This window comes from Sceloporus occidentalis, unplaced genomic scaffold (genome assembly GCF_023333645.1).
Source record: "Sceloporus occidentalis isolate IW3139 unplaced genomic scaffold, rSceOcc1.0.p SCAF_6, whole genome shotgun sequence".
Classification (NCBI taxonomy): domain Eukaryota; kingdom Metazoa; phylum Chordata; class Lepidosauria; order Squamata; family Phrynosomatidae; genus Sceloporus; species Sceloporus occidentalis.
Genome location: NW_028316986.1, coordinates 117,602,007 through 117,621,833, shown reverse-complemented (window position 1 = coordinate 117,621,833; position 19,827 = coordinate 117,602,007). Strand labels below are relative to the sequence as shown.

At 40.6% G+C, this 19,827-nt stretch overlaps 1 protein-coding gene across 3 annotated transcripts; it reads left to right on the top strand.

Annotated features, from left to right (window-relative positions):
- The first annotated feature begins 3,896 nt into the window (after positions 1–3,896).
- On the top strand, positions 3,897–16,548 carry LOC149311294 (gap junction alpha-10 protein-like). 3 transcript variants are annotated; one of them, XM_089528537.1, is made up of 3 exons: positions 3,897–3,983; positions 8,571–10,136; positions 15,840–16,548. In XM_089528537.1, the coding sequence occupies exons 2-3, from the start codon at positions 8,581–8,583 to the stop codon at positions 15,850–15,852; spliced, it is 1,569 nt and encodes a 522-aa protein (XP_089384663.1). In that variant the 5' UTR covers positions 3,897–3,983; positions 8,571–8,580; the 3' UTR covers positions 15,853–16,548. The 3 variants fall into 3 exon arrangements, 2 of the variants coding, with proteins under 2 accessions (XP_089384663.1, XP_089384665.1); XM_089528539.1 differs by lacking the exon at positions 15,840–16,548 and having other exon boundaries at positions 8,571–10,140; XR_016281623.1 differs by lacking the exons at positions 3,897–3,983; positions 8,571–10,136 and adding an exon at positions 10,930–11,008.
- Positions 16,549–19,827: the final 3,279 nt, after the last annotated feature.

The following is a 19,827-nucleotide window of genomic DNA, read 5'->3' as shown; positions in this document are numbered from 1 at the left end:
TTTGGAGTGTTTTTATACCATATTCTATAGCATTCTTTCAGCAGGAATCATGACATGGAATGCATTTTGTGTGTGTTTGTGTTCTTAATATTCCAGTGCTAAATCTAGCACCTGGCACATGTTCCTTTGCCCTGAACTAGCAAATGATTTGGATGAAGATACAGCTCTCAGGTCAGCCCCACATCTATAAAAGACCATTCATGAAGAATTGAGAGAACCATCATCCAACATTTGGGAATGCATCCAGTGACTGGCATCCAGTTGGTTAGTCCCAAGAAGAATCAATTGTTCAATCAATTGTTAAATGGTGAATCATTATGTAGGTAAATCCTATTGATTCAATGGATCACTTTAGTCAAGACTAACAACAGGATTGAGGCTAGTGCCTGTTGCTCAGTAGAAACACGTGTATCTGTATTGCTTGATGCTTTAACCCTGACAATGCTGACAGATGGATAAGTATGAACTTCTAAGTGGGCCTGCCTATTCCTTACCATCCCCATTGTTTTCCCCAGTATAACCTGCCTACCTGCTACTCTCTAGTACTAGGAAATCAGTAAATGTTCAGAACAAGCTGCTTCCCATAGAGGTGCTCATATGATTTATTTCTCCTAATTTAATTCTTAATGTGCCATACTCATGATCAGCAAATGCATGTTGGATTTGTGCTAACAGGATATGCTAGTAAAGGGGGGCTAGCATCCTGCATATGACATGAATGCAGTTTGTTCCTTGTATCAGGTGTAGAAGGGGAAGACTTAAATAGTGATGGCTAGAAAAATTTACTAGGATCCTTCCTCCTCTGAGGAAGTTTGTCCAGATATCTTTACATTGCCTAGAATCAACCCTGCAGGGAGTCATCATATGAAAAATAAATGCTTCAGTGTAAGTTTATACAACTGTAATCACATTCTTACCAATATTTCACCGTATTCAAATTATATGTAAATGAATACCTAGCAGTCATTTATTATTTTGTAGTGGGAGAAAGGCAAGATATAAGTAAATAAAATAATAATAATATATTTAATTTATATTTTACTTTTCTCCTGGAGTGGGACCCAAGGTGGCTCACAAAAAGAATAAAATCACTTAAAGATAAAATATTAAAGACAAAAATAATCATAAAAAGCAATATAAAATCATTTAAGAGGTATGCAAAAAATTAAATCATACAAAAGTTTAAAAGGCTGAGACATAGGCTGAGGAATACATTGCCTATTTAGTTTTGAATGTATAACTACGGTCCAAAACACACTGCAAAAATAATCCAGTCTGAGGCCGATTTAACTGCCCTGTCTCAATGCTAGGGAATTCTGACAACTATAGTTTTATGAGACATTTAGCCTTCTCTGTCAGAGCTCTGGTGCCACAATAAATTACAGTTCTTACGATTCACTAGCACGGAGCCAGGGCAGTTAGAGTGTTCTCAAACTGGAGTGTGTTTTGGACCATAGTAATGCCTCCTGACCCGACCCTCAAGCCTATCTTAACCTTAACAGCCAGTAAGTGAACCAAGTGATGGAAGCCTACACAGGTAATGACTGGGGTGCAGCAGGATGAGGTTACCAGTCCCCTTCCGGCAGCAAGCGAGGCTACCACAATAGGAAGCAAGACTCCATCACAATTCCTTGTCACAGCCTTGATGTCAAGAATGAAAATTTCATCCTGTGCTCCAATTACCAGCTAAACAGTGTTCAGTGTTGCTGCTGGCTGTTAAGGTCAGTTTGGTTGATTTGGTTAAGGTGGGTTTATGATCATGGCCATAGTGCCATTATTGTAAATTAGTAAACTGAATCATTGTAAATTAGTAAATATGGAGCAGCTACAAATCCATAACTAATATGGGATTCAGAGACATAGCCACATTAGTCTGGAATATCTGTGCAAAGGGATCTTGTAGCACCTTTTGAGACTTAACTGTGTAAAAGACATAGCCTAAGATTTTGTAGACTTGGGATGCACCTGCACTGCAGAAATAATTCAGTTTGACAGCACTTTTACTACCATGGCTCCACCCTACAGATTCCTGGAGTTTGTAGTTTTGTGAGACACGAGCACTCTGGCAGAGAAGGCTAAAAACCTTGTAAAACTGCCAATCTCAGGATTGTGTAGGATGGAGCTACAGCACTTAGAATGACGTCCAACTGCATTATTTCTACAGTGTGGATGCATCCTATGTCTACCTCCTCAGATGCATCCTAGGAAGTAGAACACCCAAGCCTACAAAAGCTTATGCTACAGTCTTTTTCATACAGTCTCAAAGGTGCTACAAGATCTCTTTGCCTAGTGCAATACAGGATGCCAGCCATAATTTTTAGCCATTTCCCTCCCCATTTTTCCCCTTGAGTAGGACCCACGGTGCTTCCCTCGGGAACTCTTGACCAGTTTTTGGATAGTAATAGGGGGAGGACAGCCTTTCAAATGTTGGACTGCAATACCCCTGTGTCCTTAACTATATCTAGCCAGTCATGAGGAAAATTGCTGCCTTATGAAGTGAATTTAGAAAGCTATACGTTTTACATTTTTAAAAATCCATATGTATGTGTATGACTGTCTATTGATGATAGTACTCATGCATGTGACAGACTAGTCCATGAGACCATATCCCACAATAAATCAGTTGCAGACTTAAAGCTACAATAAAAAGATTTATGAATGATAACCATAGCAGAAAAAGAAGATTAAAGATAAAGAAAATAATAGTAAAAAGTGTCCCTTTTTCATTTTCTGTGAAACAAAGCTTCAACTTGTTTATGTGAGAAAAATGTCATGAAAGTCTACTGGGATTCCTTTAGAGGCAAACATTAATTATGATTCAGTTACCTTTGGTGTGCATTCTTCACCCCAACCTCGAAATTCTTAATTTCAACCAGATGCAGAACAGATCCTCAGAATATTCTGCTGCTATGAACTGTATTGAAGTGTGAATGAAAAATGAATAGCTTAATGCTTTTTCTGTCTCCACTGCTTGTCACGCAGAAAGGAGCAAGACATTATCACAGTTGGTTTTGATATCATTTTCCATTAGTGTGTATCTTACTATAGAAAGGATGGATATATTTCCAAATGTGGGTGCTGGACTAGAAGTTGAGACCAGGTTTCAAATCAGCCATGGAAACCCCAATGAATGACCTTGAGCAAGTCACACTTTCTCAGCTTCAGAAGAAGACAATGGCAAGCCTCGTCTGAATCTTGCCAAGAAAAGCCTAGGAGAGGGTTGCCATAAGTTCAGGTCAACCTGAAAGTACATAACAAGTACGGGAAACCCTTCACAAAAGTGGCCATTATAATATGCCAGTGTGAATGCTGCATACACCATTCATAAAGTAAGCGTTTTAAGCATGCCTACTGTAGCAGTGGTAACCAAAGATAGCCAAAAATTGGGGAAATCAGATTTCTCATTTAGATGCATTGTAGTTTATTGTGTTTCATTCAGCCCCTCCTCCTCAGTATTAATCTAACCAGTCTACGCCGCTAGGCAATAGACTATGAAATCGGACATGACCGATTGATCGCTGAGCATTGATTTGCATGGAAACTAATGGAATGTAAAGAAAACATAAGAATCCAGAGCTGCACGAAGAGGCTGTTAGTTCATTTTACAAAATAAACTCAGTTTACCCATCAACAGAGAAAGGCGGTTCAACATGCTTGGATCCAGAACAAAATTAGCAGTGGCACTACAAGGCGATGAAATATGCGTGAAGCCTCGAGGGATGGTTTGGTCAGACTAAAATAATTGCATGATAACTCTGGCTAGAGGCATTGTCCTGTTACCAGCCAGCCGATCAAACTCTGCCTGCGTATTTCGGATTCGTTGATTCTAACAGCCACAGAATGATAGAATTATAGTCACCGTGTCAACTGTAAAAAATGCTAACTGACCCTAAAGGATGCTTTCTGGCAGATATTATAATTTTCAGGGCCTGATTTGTGTATAATACTCCAAGAGACATATGAGCAAGAGAATTACCATTAAGGTAAGCATCTGAATTTATTTCAGAGAAAAATTTACAGCGGTGATAATGGATCATAGAACTGTAGTTTTTAAAATTATTACTGACTTGTTTCTGGTATAATAATAGGATTTCTACTCTGTTATTCATCCACTGTTGTGTCTTTGAATCTGACAACTAGACAGATGCTCAAGAAGTGGTGAAAAGTAAAGATACATAATTGAAAAGCCACTACAGACAAAAGATGGTCAATTTCAATTGTTTTGAAAGCTTTTAGATCTGTTCCTTGAGGCAAAGGCAGCCCCAACTATTTTAAGAGGCTTTGTGTTATGTATTTATATTCTGACTTGCAGCCTTGGCTAGAAACTAAGAAAGGCTTGTGTAGAAGTGTGTATAATGTTTGTAGTATAAACACAAATGGTAAAGTTTATATTTTTGAACTACATCTCCCAGAATCCTCCAGTCAGCATGGCTGTTTCTATAGTCCAAAAGCAAAGGACCAAAAGGAAATGTCTGATTGTAGCTTTATGAAGAAGTGGGTTCTTTGAGCTAATGGCTGGATGGCCATCTGTCGGGGATGCTTTGACTGAGATTTCCTGCATGGCAGGCAGTTGGACTGGATGGCCCTTGCGGTCTCTTCCAGCTCTATAATTCTATGATTCTATGATTCTAATGGAAACCATTTCCTTCTTATAAGGAATCCAAATAACCCCACCTCTATGATAAAGGGATCCTTCTTTATCTTCCAGTGGTTATTCTGTAGAATTTGCTACCATAAAATAGATGGAAATTACCATTTTTAAGATAGCTTTCTAGTGGGATTAAACACATTTGTAAAAAATTGCTCCATCAAAAGCTATTCCCCATGACAGCTAAATGGAACGTGAATTTACACAAGTCATACATCTCTTAGTAGTTGGTGGTGGGGACAGAACACAAATGTTATCTGTCACCCTGGTTTCCTACGGAAACTTGTTTGAAAAAGAATGCAGGGTTGTATGAATTTTTAATCAGTGCAGTAAGACTCAATCTTATCTTCTTAATGCTCTTCAAACTCCCCAAATGATGAAGGGCACCCCCAGATCCTTTATAGTATGAGATTAGATTGAATTGATTAACAACTGTTAGTACATTTATAAAGACAGAATGCTTGCAGACGAGAGAATCCAAGAGTTGGAGACTTACATCTGTGGGAATTAGAATTGGGTAGTTCCATAACGTTCATATCCAGAAGAGTGCTGCTGTTTTGTTGCTACATAGGAGAGCCAGCAAAATGACCAATGTGCATTGGGAATGCGTGCATCAGGATGCTGGCTAGGGAGGGGTGATGCACACCAGGACACTCTCGCCGACATCTGTGCAATTTGCAATTTGTCAATCTTGTGAGCAGCAGAAATGTTGCATAAAAATGAAAATAAATAAAATGCTAACAGGGTTTCTTACCACCTCTGCGACATGGCTAAGCATATGTAAAGTAATGTAGTGTACACTATGAGAGAGGATTCTGATTGCTATTCCCAAATTTAGATAGTTGGGCGTTGCCCTACGTTTGCTGTCTTGCAAGTGCAGGAAAAAAATTCCACAAAAATCACCATAGTTAAGCTTCATTAAGTGATACAGTTGGGCATGTAGCAACCAAACTGTTAAAGTACAATACAGGAAGATCTCTTATTTATTGTCTGGGGGGAGGAATCGCTGCGTTATTTTTCTTGTGCAAATTTCTAGAAGACAGGGTAGCTGCTAAATACTGAGAAGTGTCTCTGTGTTCACCTCCTTATGCTGGGCTTGGCTTCTGTCAAATCCCTTACAGTGTGGAACATAAGGGATGCCTTATTATCATATCAAAATGGAACCATGGTCCACCATTGTCCATGGTGTGGTTATTACAAGCAGCAATTTTCCATTATCTTAATACTGGGATGGATTGCAGGTACGATGGAAGTGCAGTTTCTCCAACCCATGGGGTGCTGTTATATATCTCTAGATATCTCTATCTATCTGGGTCCTTGAAATGTGGGTCTTAGTTTGGCATCAGCTGATAGGAAATGGAGAGTGTGCCTGTGCTTTCCTTGGTGTTTCCCATGTTCTTTGACATCGAGAGCTAAATGGAAGGCCCTGCGTCTTCTCTCACTTGTTCTTCTGCACCAGAAAAGACATGGGAAGGATCCTTGACACTGCCTGACATCCTTGGATATATCATCCAAGGACAAAGTGAAAAATGTTTTCCTTCATTTAACTCAACAGCTTTGCTACAGATAGGACACAGAAGCAGGAGTGATAAATATGGCCTCTGCTTGATAGTCCATAAGGAGCCTGGAGGAATCTTAGCAATGTATTGTTCATCTGCTCTTCCATGTTGAGAAAGGGCATATGATCCAATTCTCCTTTAATCCGTTTTAACAAAACACTTGCAAAGCTGGGTTTTTAGCTGAGTCCTTGAAGTCTTCTTCTCAGTCATATAGAAGAAAGCTGCCATACCTGTCTTTCTATAGCTGTCTGAGAGGAACTGTCAGGTCATAAGCCTTATATGGTGCCAAGATTTGTTTTTGCAGCCCTCCTTCCCTCCAGACTCCCCATATCTCCCCTTTTCTTCCCTATTTATTGGAAACTTACAGGTGCCACATTAAACAGTTATATGATTTCTATTTAATTGCCATGGCAGCTTCCTATGGCATCCTGGGATTGGCAATAGCGGGAGGGACATTCAGAATTGTCAGCCAGAAGGTTCCTCTGGTGCCTCCAACCAAACTACAAACCCCAGGGTACCATAAGATCCATCCATAGCAGTTAATATGGAACCATAGTGCTGTAACTGTGTAATATGAAAGGGCCCCTGAAGAGATATAAATCACTTTTTAAATAGGTTTCCAGGGACTCCCGCACAATTTAAGGTTAAAAACAGTAACAACAGGTGTGGACTTCCACTCATTTTGGGGGAACATTTTAAACAGTCTTTGCAAAGTCTTGGGAAGAAAACATGACCCCTAGTTCTACCAAAGCTGCTCGTCCCTCCTTATTTATTATTTATCTATTTTGATTTATATAGTGCTTTTCTCATTATGAGGCAGCCTACAAGGCAGCCTACAACACTTAAAAAAGAAAATACAATTGAAACATTATACAAACCTTTTAATAAAATAACTTTTATAAACAAAATCATAATGCTTAATACACACACACACACACACACTTGCCCCTCTGTTTTCATGGGTGATCGTTCCAGACCCGACCCCCCCCCCCCCAAAACACAGAAAATTGCCAATCTTCAAGCCCCATTGGCTAGAATGGTTGTGCACCCCCCCATTTTGTCCCTCTCTGTTTGCCACCCACGAACAGGCAAGGAGCGCGGACTCCAAGTCCGCGAAAACAGAGGGGCTACTGTAGTTATATAGCTATAGAGACACTGGAATTGTTCAGGTTTGTGGATATCAGTATACACATGCGCGTGCACACACACACGCACACACTCCTCTGATATCCACAAACCTGAACAATTCCACTGTCTACATAACTATTTTAAACAATAATAAAACACTTCTTAGCCTTCTCATGTACATACCTCACACGCCAATAGTAGAATTCGAAGATATAGCTGTGTTAGTCTGTAGAATCAATACATAGAGAGATTTTGTAGCATCTTTGAGACTAACTGAAAGAAACTGACAGAATGAGCCTTCGTAAACTTCAGTCTACTTCTTCAGATGCATTAGAAGCAGACTGAAGTCTGAAAGCTCATGCTGCCAATTTCTTTCTTGCAGTTAGTCACAAAAGTGCTGTAAGATCACACTCAAATAGTTTCATTTCATCTCTTTCTTTTCTCTTTCCTATACCTTTTTTCCTATGTTCCACATCTTTTCCTTACTTCTTTTCCCCCTTCCTCCTCTCATCTTCTTAATCACTTGCTCTCACCTTTCCACATACTTCACCATCCACACCAACTTTCTCCTTGACAAATCTGTCCATTTACCTCTTTTTTCCCTTAGACTATCATTTTTTAAGATGCTATTACAATTCAATTGCTTCTTCTTTATAATTTAAAAATAAATATTTACTTTTTTATAGCTTGCAATTAGTTTTGCTATCTCCCTTCCCCTTTCTGAGAAATATCTGTTCAGGTTTGCAACTTTTAAAGCTGTCAACTTTCAATTTAAAAAGAATTAAATAACTATACAATTAAAAACAAGATTAAAACAATATGAAAACACTCATCTTGATAGATTAAAAATAAAAATAATAACTTTTATCAATCCTCTAAATAATAAATAATAGCAACCCATAATCCCACCACAAAGCCTTTCTGTTACACAGATTTTCATTCAAAGGAATCCCTGAATGAAAGTGTCTTAGCCTCCCAAGGAAAAGGAAAGAGAGAAGGGGGCTAACTGAACCTCCCGAAGGAGGAAATCCCACAATCCACAACGCTTGAGGTAGACCTTGCCATTTGTGAACATGGAAAATATCCTTTATTGAACCTGCTGTTTCAGCCAGTACCACAGTTGTCAAACGAGCAACAATTTTACATCTGACAGCTATCACACCCTAATTATCTCTGAGCTGTTGTGTAGTGGAGCCATTCAACTGTTAATATTGCCTCAATATATTGTATTTCAGAGATGAACCCATGACTATGGGGGACTGGAACCTGCTGGGCAGCATCTTAGAAGAAGTGCACATCCATTCCACCATCGTGGGCAAAATCTGGCTCACCATCCTTTTCATATTCCGGATGTTGGTTCTTGGGGTCGCTGCTGAAGACGTCTGGGATGATGAGCAAGCGGAGTTCATTTGCAACACGGAACAGCCCGGCTGCAGCAACATCTGTTACGACAAAGCATTCCCCATCTCCCTGATCCGCTATTGGGTGCTACAGGTCATCTTTGTCTCAGCCCCTTCCCTCGTTTACATGGGTCATGCACTTTACAGACTTCGGGCCCTTGAGAAAGAGAGGCAACGGAAAAAAGCCTTCCTTAAAGCCCAGCTAGAGGAGATTGAGCCAATATTAGAAGAGCATCGGAGGATAGAGAGGGAGCTGAGGAAGTTAGAAGAGCAAAAGAAAGTCAACAAGGCACCCTTGAGAGGGGCCTTGCTGTGCACCTATATCCTGCATATCTTGACCCGATCAGTCTTAGAAGTGGGTTTTATGGTAGGTCAGTATCTGTTATATGGCTTTCAGATGTATCCGCTGTATAAATGTACTCGCCCACCCTGCCCTAACACGGTGGATTGTTTTGTATCCCGACCGACTGAGAAGACCATCTTCATGGTTTTCATGCATAGCATTGCTGCAGTTTCCCTGTTTCTGAATGTCCTGGAGATTTTCCACTTGGGGATTAAGAAGATTAAAAATACTCTTTGTGGGAGGCCCAAAGAGGACCTCGGAGTTCCCGATGAAGACGCTAACCTCTCCAGCTCCAAGAAAAATTCAGTAATACAACAGGTTTGCATCATGTCAAACTCTTCTCCACAAAGCAGTTTTAAATTTATGTCAGAGCAACAAGGCGGGCTGCCAGTTTACTTGACTCCCGAGGAAGGATACACCCATGCAGAACAAAATCAAAACGTAGAGTCGCAGTGGGGTGGCAACCAAAGAAATAGGCCAAATCAGCATCAGGACCATGTCTACCGACATCTAGAGCATCCTAATGAGGGCAACCAGCACCACAACAGACATCTTCCTAGGCACCCTCCAAACCTCATGCCTCATCGACATGACTATCAACATCAAAATGAATCTTCCAGCAGTGAGGACATGCAGAAACCACTCCAGCAGGGAACAAACAACTATCGGAAAAATGAACTACACGCACTGGAACATTCCAAGACCACTCAACACAGTACAAAAGCTCCTGTGGTCTCCGGCCACCCAGAGAGTCCACAAGCTGTTCTTCGGAAACAGAGCCGGGTGATGGCCTGCAAGGACTTGGGAGATGACCGTTGTGATTCTCCAGACAGTGGGCATTATCAGAACCGCAAATCGAGTTTTTTGTCCAGGGTGCTGTCCCAGAGCCACCTGGACACCGACTCAGAGACTTCAGACTCGCGGAATGGCTCTGGTTCAGATGCTAAACGCAGAAATGACCGCAGTCCTCCTATCACACCACCTCTTCCTTCCACAGCTGGACGCAGAATGTCAATGGCAAGTAGACCCAAGCGGCCTTTCTTCTATACCCTGCTAGTGTGAGTTACTGATCCTTAGCATCACCTTCGCCCAGGCCTTGGGCTTTTTACTGGCTAATGTAGTCTAGAAATATGTTCAAATATGGTGAGAATGTATTTTGTGTTCTTTCAGACTGCAAACTGATGGAACTAGCTAAAACTAAGGACAATGGCTACTATCCATTATGAATATCTTTTCTTCCAGTGTTAAAGGCACTATGCGTCTAAACACCAGATGCTGGGTAACATGAGTGAGAGAGTGGAATTACATTCATATCTTGCCTTTAGGTTTCCCATTAGGCCTTTAGTTGGCCAATGTGAGTTCTAAATGCTGGACTAGATAGGCCTTTAGTCTGATAAAGCAGAGTTCTTATGTTATTTGGTGAAGAGAAATCTCTGGATTTTTTTAAAAAAAATGTTTCTGCTTTTAAAAAGCCAAACGAAACTAGAAATCAGGCAATATTTTGATGGGAAAATATGGGGAAGGAGGGGGATACTTTGTTCTCAGTTCTCATGTGATAATTGAGTTGGCTATTGACTTTGTGATTTCACAAAGTCCAAGTCTTATTATGTCACAGGTCTGGCCGCATCAATTGTTACCCTCAAAAGCATTTTTTTAAAAAAGAGAAACTACTTTGGCTTTGAATTACGTTCTAAGGTCTGTAATCTTCCATATATTAGGATACAAGGCAGAGAGTTTCCCTCTCCATCAATCCTCCTCAAAATACCATTTCCCCTATTTTTTCAGAATGGGAACTGGGGTTGAGGGTGCTGTGAACTGTACATTAAACCCATTGTTGACTTCTCAGTGGTTAAGATGATGTGCCATGAGCTGGAAGCACCTACTTCAAGGCAAATCACAGATCAACTATACACTTACTGAGTAGTCGTAGGTAAGCCACTCTCTCTCTCAGCTTCAATAACTTTTACATGGGTATCACGTTGTTGTTAATGTATTGTTCTATGGCTGGCAACATTATAGCTTGGGTTGCTGTAGGCTGGAATTCTGATGGCCTCCTACACAAAAGCCGCAACGCTTTTTCTACGGTTACGGCACAGCAGCAAGGGAAAGCAAACAAAACCTGCCAGCTCTGACTAACCTATTTCTATAATACCTTAAAGACCTTTCACAAATATAGAACTTTGATTCCATTTTAAGTGCCATGGCAGCATCCTATGGAATCCTAGTTTGAGGATGCACCAGAGCTCTGAATTCTAAGTACCTCTCTATAGTGAAGATCCCAGGATTTCATAGAATGCCGTCATGGCACTTAAAAGGGAAATCATAGAGCTATAATTGTGTTGCATGAATGAGCCTTTTAATTCACAGCTTCTGCACCCACAACTTTTTTCACCTCTGGCATACATATTTCAATCTGAACTCCTTCTAATGCTGGCTAATTTCTTGTAGGTAAATGTGTATGTGTGTGCATGTATGCATGAGAGGGAGGGAGAGATAGGCAACAGAAGGGTACATTATTTATGTATACCAAAAGATGGACAGAGAATCTCACAATTCTCCTCTCAAGCCAGGACACTGTCTACACATGGTCTTCCTAGCACTGTAGCAGTCAACTTGGCAAGTTTCACGGTCATCTCAGATATATGTGAGCTATTGACAAATAAATGTATGAGGCTTACAACCCGATGGCAGCTTCTATACAATCTGAAAAGCAAATGAGAAGGGCTGATGACACAGAAGTGCGACCATGCCTTCCTCAATTTTCTTGTGCTCTTGTAACCTAATAAACTTTTCAGGACTCTGGCACTTCACTGCAACACTTTAACTGGTGGTTACTTAAAGGTTACCTGTATGGTAGCTGACAGTATAAGCCAAATGTTCCATGTTCCTTCAATAATTAAGCTTGAAGGAATGGATTGAAACTGGTGCGGTTCCCTACTCCTATCGCTTTAAACTGAGGGATTGAGGATCCTTTACCATATATCAGTTAAGCTGCTTCTGTCTGGGGTCCCTTTATCACAATCTTAATGACTAGCAAGTGTTGAATAGGGAACTGGTCTAAAATGGTTGTGGGATGGGCACTTCCACCCAATTGGGCTGCCAGCATCTGTCAAAATGATTCCCTTCTGGCCTCTGAATCAGTAATGAGATTAGCAAGAACTGCCAAATGTCTGCCTCCAACTAAGCGAAGGAGGGATTCTTAAAATCCTGTAAACTGTGGGAAGCCATATAGTTAAACAAAACTGGTCTCATTTTAAAATGCCTCTAATTGGAATGGTTCACAATTGCCCCCTTCCTTCAAAAAAAGATGGGATAAAAAAAAGGTGTGTGGTGGGAGTAACACAAGCTGTGAAACAGTACAAAAATGTTAATGCGAACATGCAAAGGAAAAAAATCTGGCATTGTTAATGAACACATTCCCTTGCTCTTGCTGTTAACATGGTGTATTAATTTTGGAAAGCAAAATAGACTACATGTATTCTGAATACTGACTACAAGGAAAAGATGAACCCAGTGGTGGGTTCTGATGAAAACAGGTGGGTCTCACTTTACTCTGGAATAGATTAAGAGTATATTAAGAAACCATCTGTGGGGTCAAAATCATACATTTATTTTACAGATGACAATGCTTCTCCCAATAAACAATTTTGTTATTAATTGAATATAGTTTATATTTAATTAGATGCTATGTACATAATGGCCAGAATCATGTTATTTCGGCTTATGGAAGCCTATGCCCTTGTTTTAATGTTGTGGAAAGAGATATTCTACGCTTCCTTAACCATTGTAACCTCCTTGCCCGATCACAGCCTCTAAGCTGTGCTGCCCTGGACATTTTGTGGCCAGGAGGCGCCTAGGAAAGAAACAGTGAACTGACATATCTCTCCCATATCTCTAGTGAGTACTTGCTGGGTACTGTATCTGCGAGGATGGTGTCAGCTTTCTCCTCCTAACTTCATCCAGGCCTTGTCCAACTGCTCCTTGCTGTCCAGGGAGGGCTGATGCAGAATTGCATCTAAGGAACATTATGCTCTGCAAGCACCATGTGGAATCCTGCCCAATCTACATAATATACAGTTGTCCCTCCTAATTTGCGAATTTGTAATTTGTGAATCTGGTTATTCCTGAGGTCTCTTCTGACCCCTCCCATTTCCGGAACAGTTGATCCAGGCATCGGAGGAGTCAGGAGAGAGCTCACACAAACCCTTCTAACTCCCCTTCCAATGCCTGAATCTGGTGATCCATGCATGGCAGGGGTGGAGAAAGACCCCCACATGTCCCCTCCGGACCCCTGCCATGCTTGGATCACCTGATCCAGGCATGGCAGGGGTGGAGAAAGACCCTCACCGGTACACTCTGGACCCCTGCCATGCTTTGATCACATGATCCAGGCATGGCAGGGGTTCGGAGGGGACCCGTGGGGGTCTTTCTTCATCCCTGCCATTCCTGGATCACACGAATCAAGCATGGCAGTGGTCCAGAGGGGACCTGCACGGGCCTTCTTGTGGGAGAAGGGGTCATTTGTGATTTTTCTGTATTCGTGCGGGTCCTTTGCCCATAACCCCCATGAATATGGAGGGACAACTGTAATTCACTGTGTAGTATATGGCAGAGAGAGGGGAAGGGTATATCCGTCTAGTTCAGCATGGGCCATGCTCTCCCTCCTTTTCTCTGATTTGTTAAGGGGAGAGAAATCCACACAGTATGGATTTCTCCCTGTCACTACCCAGAGACAGGAAGGAGCCAGGTGAGGTTCAAAGAAATAGCTTTAAACAAACTGTGTTTCATCATTTTAGACTGGGGTGGGGAACTTCTGGCTCTCCTGCCCATCATCCTTGACCACAGGCCATGTATTCCTGGCTGGGACTGATGGGAGATGAAAGTCAGCAGCCTGTGGATGTACTAAGCCAATGTAGGTAGTGGTGACAACAGAGGTGGGAAGGCCAATAGTGTCGTGTTCATGAAGGAAGCAAAGCAGTGGAGAAATAATAAACTGCTTGAAGCTGGTTTGGATATTGTTTGCTTTCAAAGGGGTTAGGCATTATGCAAGATTTTCAAAGGAGGTTAGGCATTACACAAAGGAGGTAGAGAATTCTGATGTCTGCAATGAACAAAAACCCCAAACAAACTGACATATGCAGATATAAGCTGGATTTACTCATATGTCACTAGAAGAATGCAAGTCATATATATGTATTTGTGTGTGTGCTTCTGTGTGTAAAAAAAGCACTGCTTTCTGGTGGAACTTGGATCCCAGATGAATGCATTAAAACTGCAGTAGGTTAATAAAATAATTTAAAATAGGTGTTTATAAAAGGCATCAGACATTTTAGCTTCTACTCTCCTCAGTTATGTCCATTGGAATGGAAGAGATAAGCAGCATACTGTGGCAAGTACAGAATTCCTTGGATTTCAGCATGGAATTCAGGGTATGATGATGGTGGCAAAAGTCATATTTGTGTGTGTGTGTGTTTTCACAAGATGCACATCTCACCTGTGAAATTCTGTTGCCATCAGAAGTAGTAAATCCAGCTGGTAAAAGAACTAGACAAATTCTTGGCAACAAAAAAGGTGTTGAGATGTAGGAGTACAGGCCAAGGAGTGAAATAATCTAGTTTATATCCGTGTTGATTAAATATCTTAGCAAACAGCCCAGAGATTGATTGTTGGGCTAGGTTGCTGATGGGTCTTTCTCAATGGATCTATTACCTTTTGGAAGAAATAAATTTCTGTTTGTTATGCAAATAAGTACATATACAATATAAATCTACAGTTTTTATTCATTATTGTTATTTAGTATTTATATATTATTACATATATTGTTTTTATTATTACTATCCCATAATAATTACTATATTGACTAGGACTCAAATCTGATTTTATACCAAAACATTTTTGCAGTTGAACATGACCCAACAACACCTTGGTGCAAGAGATTTCCCTTTCACTTGAATTGCAAACACAGTTTCGTAGCTCAGTTGGCTAGAGAGGTTTAAGCGATGGGACTGTATTGACCTGCCACTGAAATGTTGATTTGTTGGGGGAATGGCACAGAGCAAGACTCATTTTGTCATGCTATGCAGAGATTCCCCCATTTTTTATTGTCACTCGACTTAACTACCTATCATGGTCCATTTTTTTCCTGCTGGATTCTGTCATTTCTATGCTTGCTTTCACATCATCCCACAATTTAGAATTAATTGGTAAAATGTCACTTGGTAGATGTTTAGGAAAGAGAAAAGGGAAATGCATAATTGTTTCAGTTTCAGTGTAAAATTAATTTATAGAATCCACTACAGGAGACGGCTTTTAAAAAGTATTTAATTTAATGAACCAGAAAGTGGAAATGTTACCACATTTGGATTATAGCTCCCCAAATCATCCAAAAATGGTGTGACTACTGGCTGGGGGATTTTGAAAGCTATAATGAAACCAAGTAAAAATCCCCAAAACACTGCCTCATGACAATTCCATGAAACCTTCACAAGGCGCAGCAAAATGTTGATAAATCCTTGCCAGAAAGCAAATAGCAAGTGAAAGCAAGTGACTGTGATGGGGGGGGGGGGGGCACTGATGGAAATAGGATGCAGAAGCAGAAGGCACTCTGGGTTTGGAACTAGCAGGTAGTTCTTATATTCAGAAAATAATAAAACCATATTTCACCAAGTGCTAAAATATCTCCGGTTGTATTTGAATGAAATGCTGCACTGATTATTCTATTTCTCCTACAAGCCAAATCAGCCTCTGTATTTCTCTTTCAGAATGTGCTACTAGAACTGTCATCTATCATGAAAAAATAACGCGTAGTTTAGCAGCTGTGCCTGAGCACAGCAGCCAACCCCACGGCCGTCGCCACCACACAGTTGCCAACGCAAACCTGAAAACAAGTTATCCTCCTTTCCTCCTAAGCCCTAGCAAACGAGCTGGACAGCAACAAAAAAGCCGCTCTTTCAGGCCAGCCGCCTGGGAGCCTGTTTTGGATGATCCAAGAACATCTTTCAAAAGCACTGTTTCTTCCCATGAGGAACTAGGAGGGACATAGTTAGCATATACAGCTGCTACAGTATAGCTTTATTTTTTTTTCTGGGCAAAGACTACAGGAGGTGTAGCTTGATTCACAGGACTGCCATGTTGCCATCTACTGGAAACCGTAAGACAACTTCAAGGCTACGGGTAGAAGTGAAACATCTGTAGGGATGGGTGAAGTGGATGAAACTGATGCCTGAAAAGCTCTCCTTCCCTGTCCAGCCCAGGATTCAATGAATAAAAGATGAAAGCAGCATGCACCGACTTTATAGTTCAATGCTGCATGTTACAAAGACATCTCGGTTCATCAAGGATGTGTAGATGCTTCCCCTCCATGTCTCTGAATGTTATGATCTTTAAAAGACTGTCAGCATTACCTTGTTACTCGTCTGTTCCCCCCTCCAAATGTCAATAAACAGAGGCTCAAAGCTTTTTTTTTTTAAATACCCCCCTCCTCTTTTTGTTTCTTCCATATATAAGGTTTCTGAAGTGACAATATACAGTTTCCTGCTTCATCTACATCCAAACAGAGACGGGAAACAATCCCACAGTTCTGCTGCTTAAGGAAAGATTGGATTTCTAATATATATATGATATAGGATGATAACAGGTCATGATGATAACTGCCTTTTCTTTGTCCCAAGAATGCAGGGTGACCCCGCCGTAGAAAAGATGCTTGGCTAGAGCGAGGGGGAGTAATCATTTGCTGGGCTTTTCTATCTTTTTTAAAAGGGGCAGAGGGTGGGTTCAGGGGGGAGACAAGATTCACAAAAGGTGGGGAAAGGCTACAAACAATGGATAAGACCCTGAGGAGCTGCTGCCTGGCAGGAAGGGGTGCAGTTTGCCTATAGGCCTTCCCTTGTGCACAGTGTTGCCAATTTCTGGGATTTCCCCCAGAAGTTGGGAATTTTATAGTTTTTCCGTATCATTTCCGGGATTGCTAAATTTCCGGGAAGATTCTGGGAAATTCACCCTTCAGGGAAATTCAACCTTCCCTCCCCAAAAACCTGGCCAAAAATATCTTCCCGCTCCCAAAAAACCTTCCGACATACCTCCCATCCTGAAAGTCCTACCCCCTTTAGCCTTCCCATAGTGCCTTGTGCCCCCAACCCAGAATTCCTGCCCCCATTCCAGGAAATTTGGGGGCATTCCGGGAAGCCAATCAGGGAATTTCCTTTGAGGGTGATTGGCAACACTGCTTGTGCAGGCCTACTCTAAAGCCGTTTGGAAAAAATAAATTCCTTTTAATCATTCTGGAACCGAAGTGCAGGCAGGATGGTGTTACTAAGCACCAAGAAACAATATTGAATACAGCACTCCCTAGGTTTAATAGAATGATTATTTACTGGGGGGAGGGAGAATAATTTCCCATGTGGTTTATTTTTTTGGAATATATATATATTTGTATATATATTTTTAAAGTTCTTGCTTTTCTATTATTTATACTTGAAACACCAACACTGTATTTGGATATGTTATGTTTTATGATAAGTGTTTTTAAATCAAACAACCAACTACTGATGAAATCCACCATTAGGTTTACAGGGAAAGAACATAATGCTATGTACAGTTGCCTCAGAGTATGTTTCATTGACCTTAGTGGTGTTTCCTTTTGGCTGCATGGTTCAACTGAGGAAAAATCATGTTGTGGAGGAACTTCTTGACAGTAAGAGTGGTTTGGCAATGGAACCAATTGTCTAGAGAAGTGCTGAGGTCTCCTCTGGGTGTCTTCTCTGGGTAGTTACCTGTTGGGGATGCTCTAGCTGGAGATCCTGCATTGAGCATAGGATTGGATATGGTGGACCATAGAGCCCCTTCCAACTCTTTATGAATTTGATTCTATCTCCTGAAGAAGAATCTTGACCAATGTATTATTTATCTTACATGTTTTCATGAACCAGATGATGAATGAGGGTATAGCAATGTTTGAAATAAACAACAGATCAGAATATAAGCTAAAATAAGCTGTGGGATTGCCACATAGCCATCTGTAGGTCTTCCCGTGCTTTTCATACAGTTTCAATACAGTGTAGTTTCAATACAGTGAGCTCCTACCTCTCCAGTCCAAAGGGACTCTGAAGAGAATTCTTTTTTCCTTCATGGATTTTCTCTGGTAAGAAAAAAATAATAGTGAAAAAAGGGAAAACACAAGTGGGTTGAAAACTGAAGACAATTAATCCTAGTCACTCATAAATATTCATGAATGAAACAGAGTCTTGTCTAGAAGCACCCTTAATCTAAATGTACCAGAATTGCTTTTAGAACAATTCCACACACTGATATCTATTTCTAAGTGAATGTAAGTCAGCTCATGAGTAAGAAAACAGCCACTGTAGATCACAGGTAAGGGCCAGAATTGTGTGGGTGTTTTATATATGCATAAGTTCCCTTAAGGATGCAGTTGGACATTTTTGTCCAATACCTGGCATTAGTGAAGGTTGTGGAAAGAACTGTGCATGCATTGCCATTGCACACACAGATGGGCATTATGCATGGATGCACATGTACACAAGATTGTAAATTTTGTTGCATATTTAGTCCCTTGGTTCTTTTGTGCAATGTTCCCATTGAATACAAGAGTTTCTTGTATGCAATTAAAGTTTAACTCCACATACAATCTATGCAACACCAGTGTAGGCTACCTGTCATCACTTCAGATACTTTTCAGATTATCCATTAGGTCGCTAGTCTCTGAGTGATTAATACTGTATAGATCTGTGAATTTATTAAACCTTTCTGTAGATATAAGGTAATGCCAAGGTCAGGATAAATATCTGCAGATGATGCAAGACCATAACAAATGAGGACAGAGTTGGGCCAAGGTGGACACCGAAAATCAGTGGGTGTATTTCTCATCCTGTCACAATGCTTCACTTAGATATGAGATCTGAAATACGAAGCAAGGTTTCAGTGGAGCCACATTTCAACTTTGTTTTTTAAATGAATACAATGATATTGTACTAACTTCAGAAACAGGAAACGAGTTACAATACATAATGATATGTCTTTATTTCATCAACAGAAATGGTGTCTAGACAAAATTCAGTTAACACTATCAATTCAAATGAATGGAAAGGGTTGTTTTTCTCTTTGCACAATACTGTATTTACAATGAGTAAATGAAGTCTTAAATGTATTAGTTCGTAGCAATGCTTTTTTCCCCAAAAAGGTAAAAATTCTTAGTAACAAGGAATAAGCATCAACAGCCATTTCATTTATACAATAAAAATCACAAGAAACCACAGTCACCTAGAAAAAAATAATAAAAGACAAGCTTAAGAACTAGTACAATAAAATGATGCATTGAATTAAGTTACATTAATCGCATAGAATCTGTGTAAAAAGTATATAGAAAAACACCTGATGCAACTTGTTACAGTCATTGACCAGTTATGAGAGGTACAGAGGATTATACAGGTAGATATGTGTGAAAACTGTCCATACTGTCTGACCTGGGGAGGAAGAGAAGAGGGGTTGCATCCCCTTGCATACACTGATAAAAACCCTGTTTTGAATATGGCCTCTGAAGTTTGTAAGGCATATAGTAGAGGTGCACTTGTATCCCACTGGTTCTGGAACAAACTCTTGGGGCGTTCACCACCCAAAATCAAAACTGACTCTTGAGAACTGAATGGCAAAAATCAAGTGTCCAAAGATCTCTGAAGTATTAGTACATTTTCAGGAGATTGGAAGGATCCAGATGTTTTCAGTCATCCCGCAAGT

What these genes read in the sequence shown, in the direction of transcription:
- LOC149311294 (XM_089528537.1), top strand. Translation starts at nt 8,581, where the DNA reads ATGACTATGGGGGACTGGAACCTGCTGGGCAGCATCTTAGAAGAAGTG.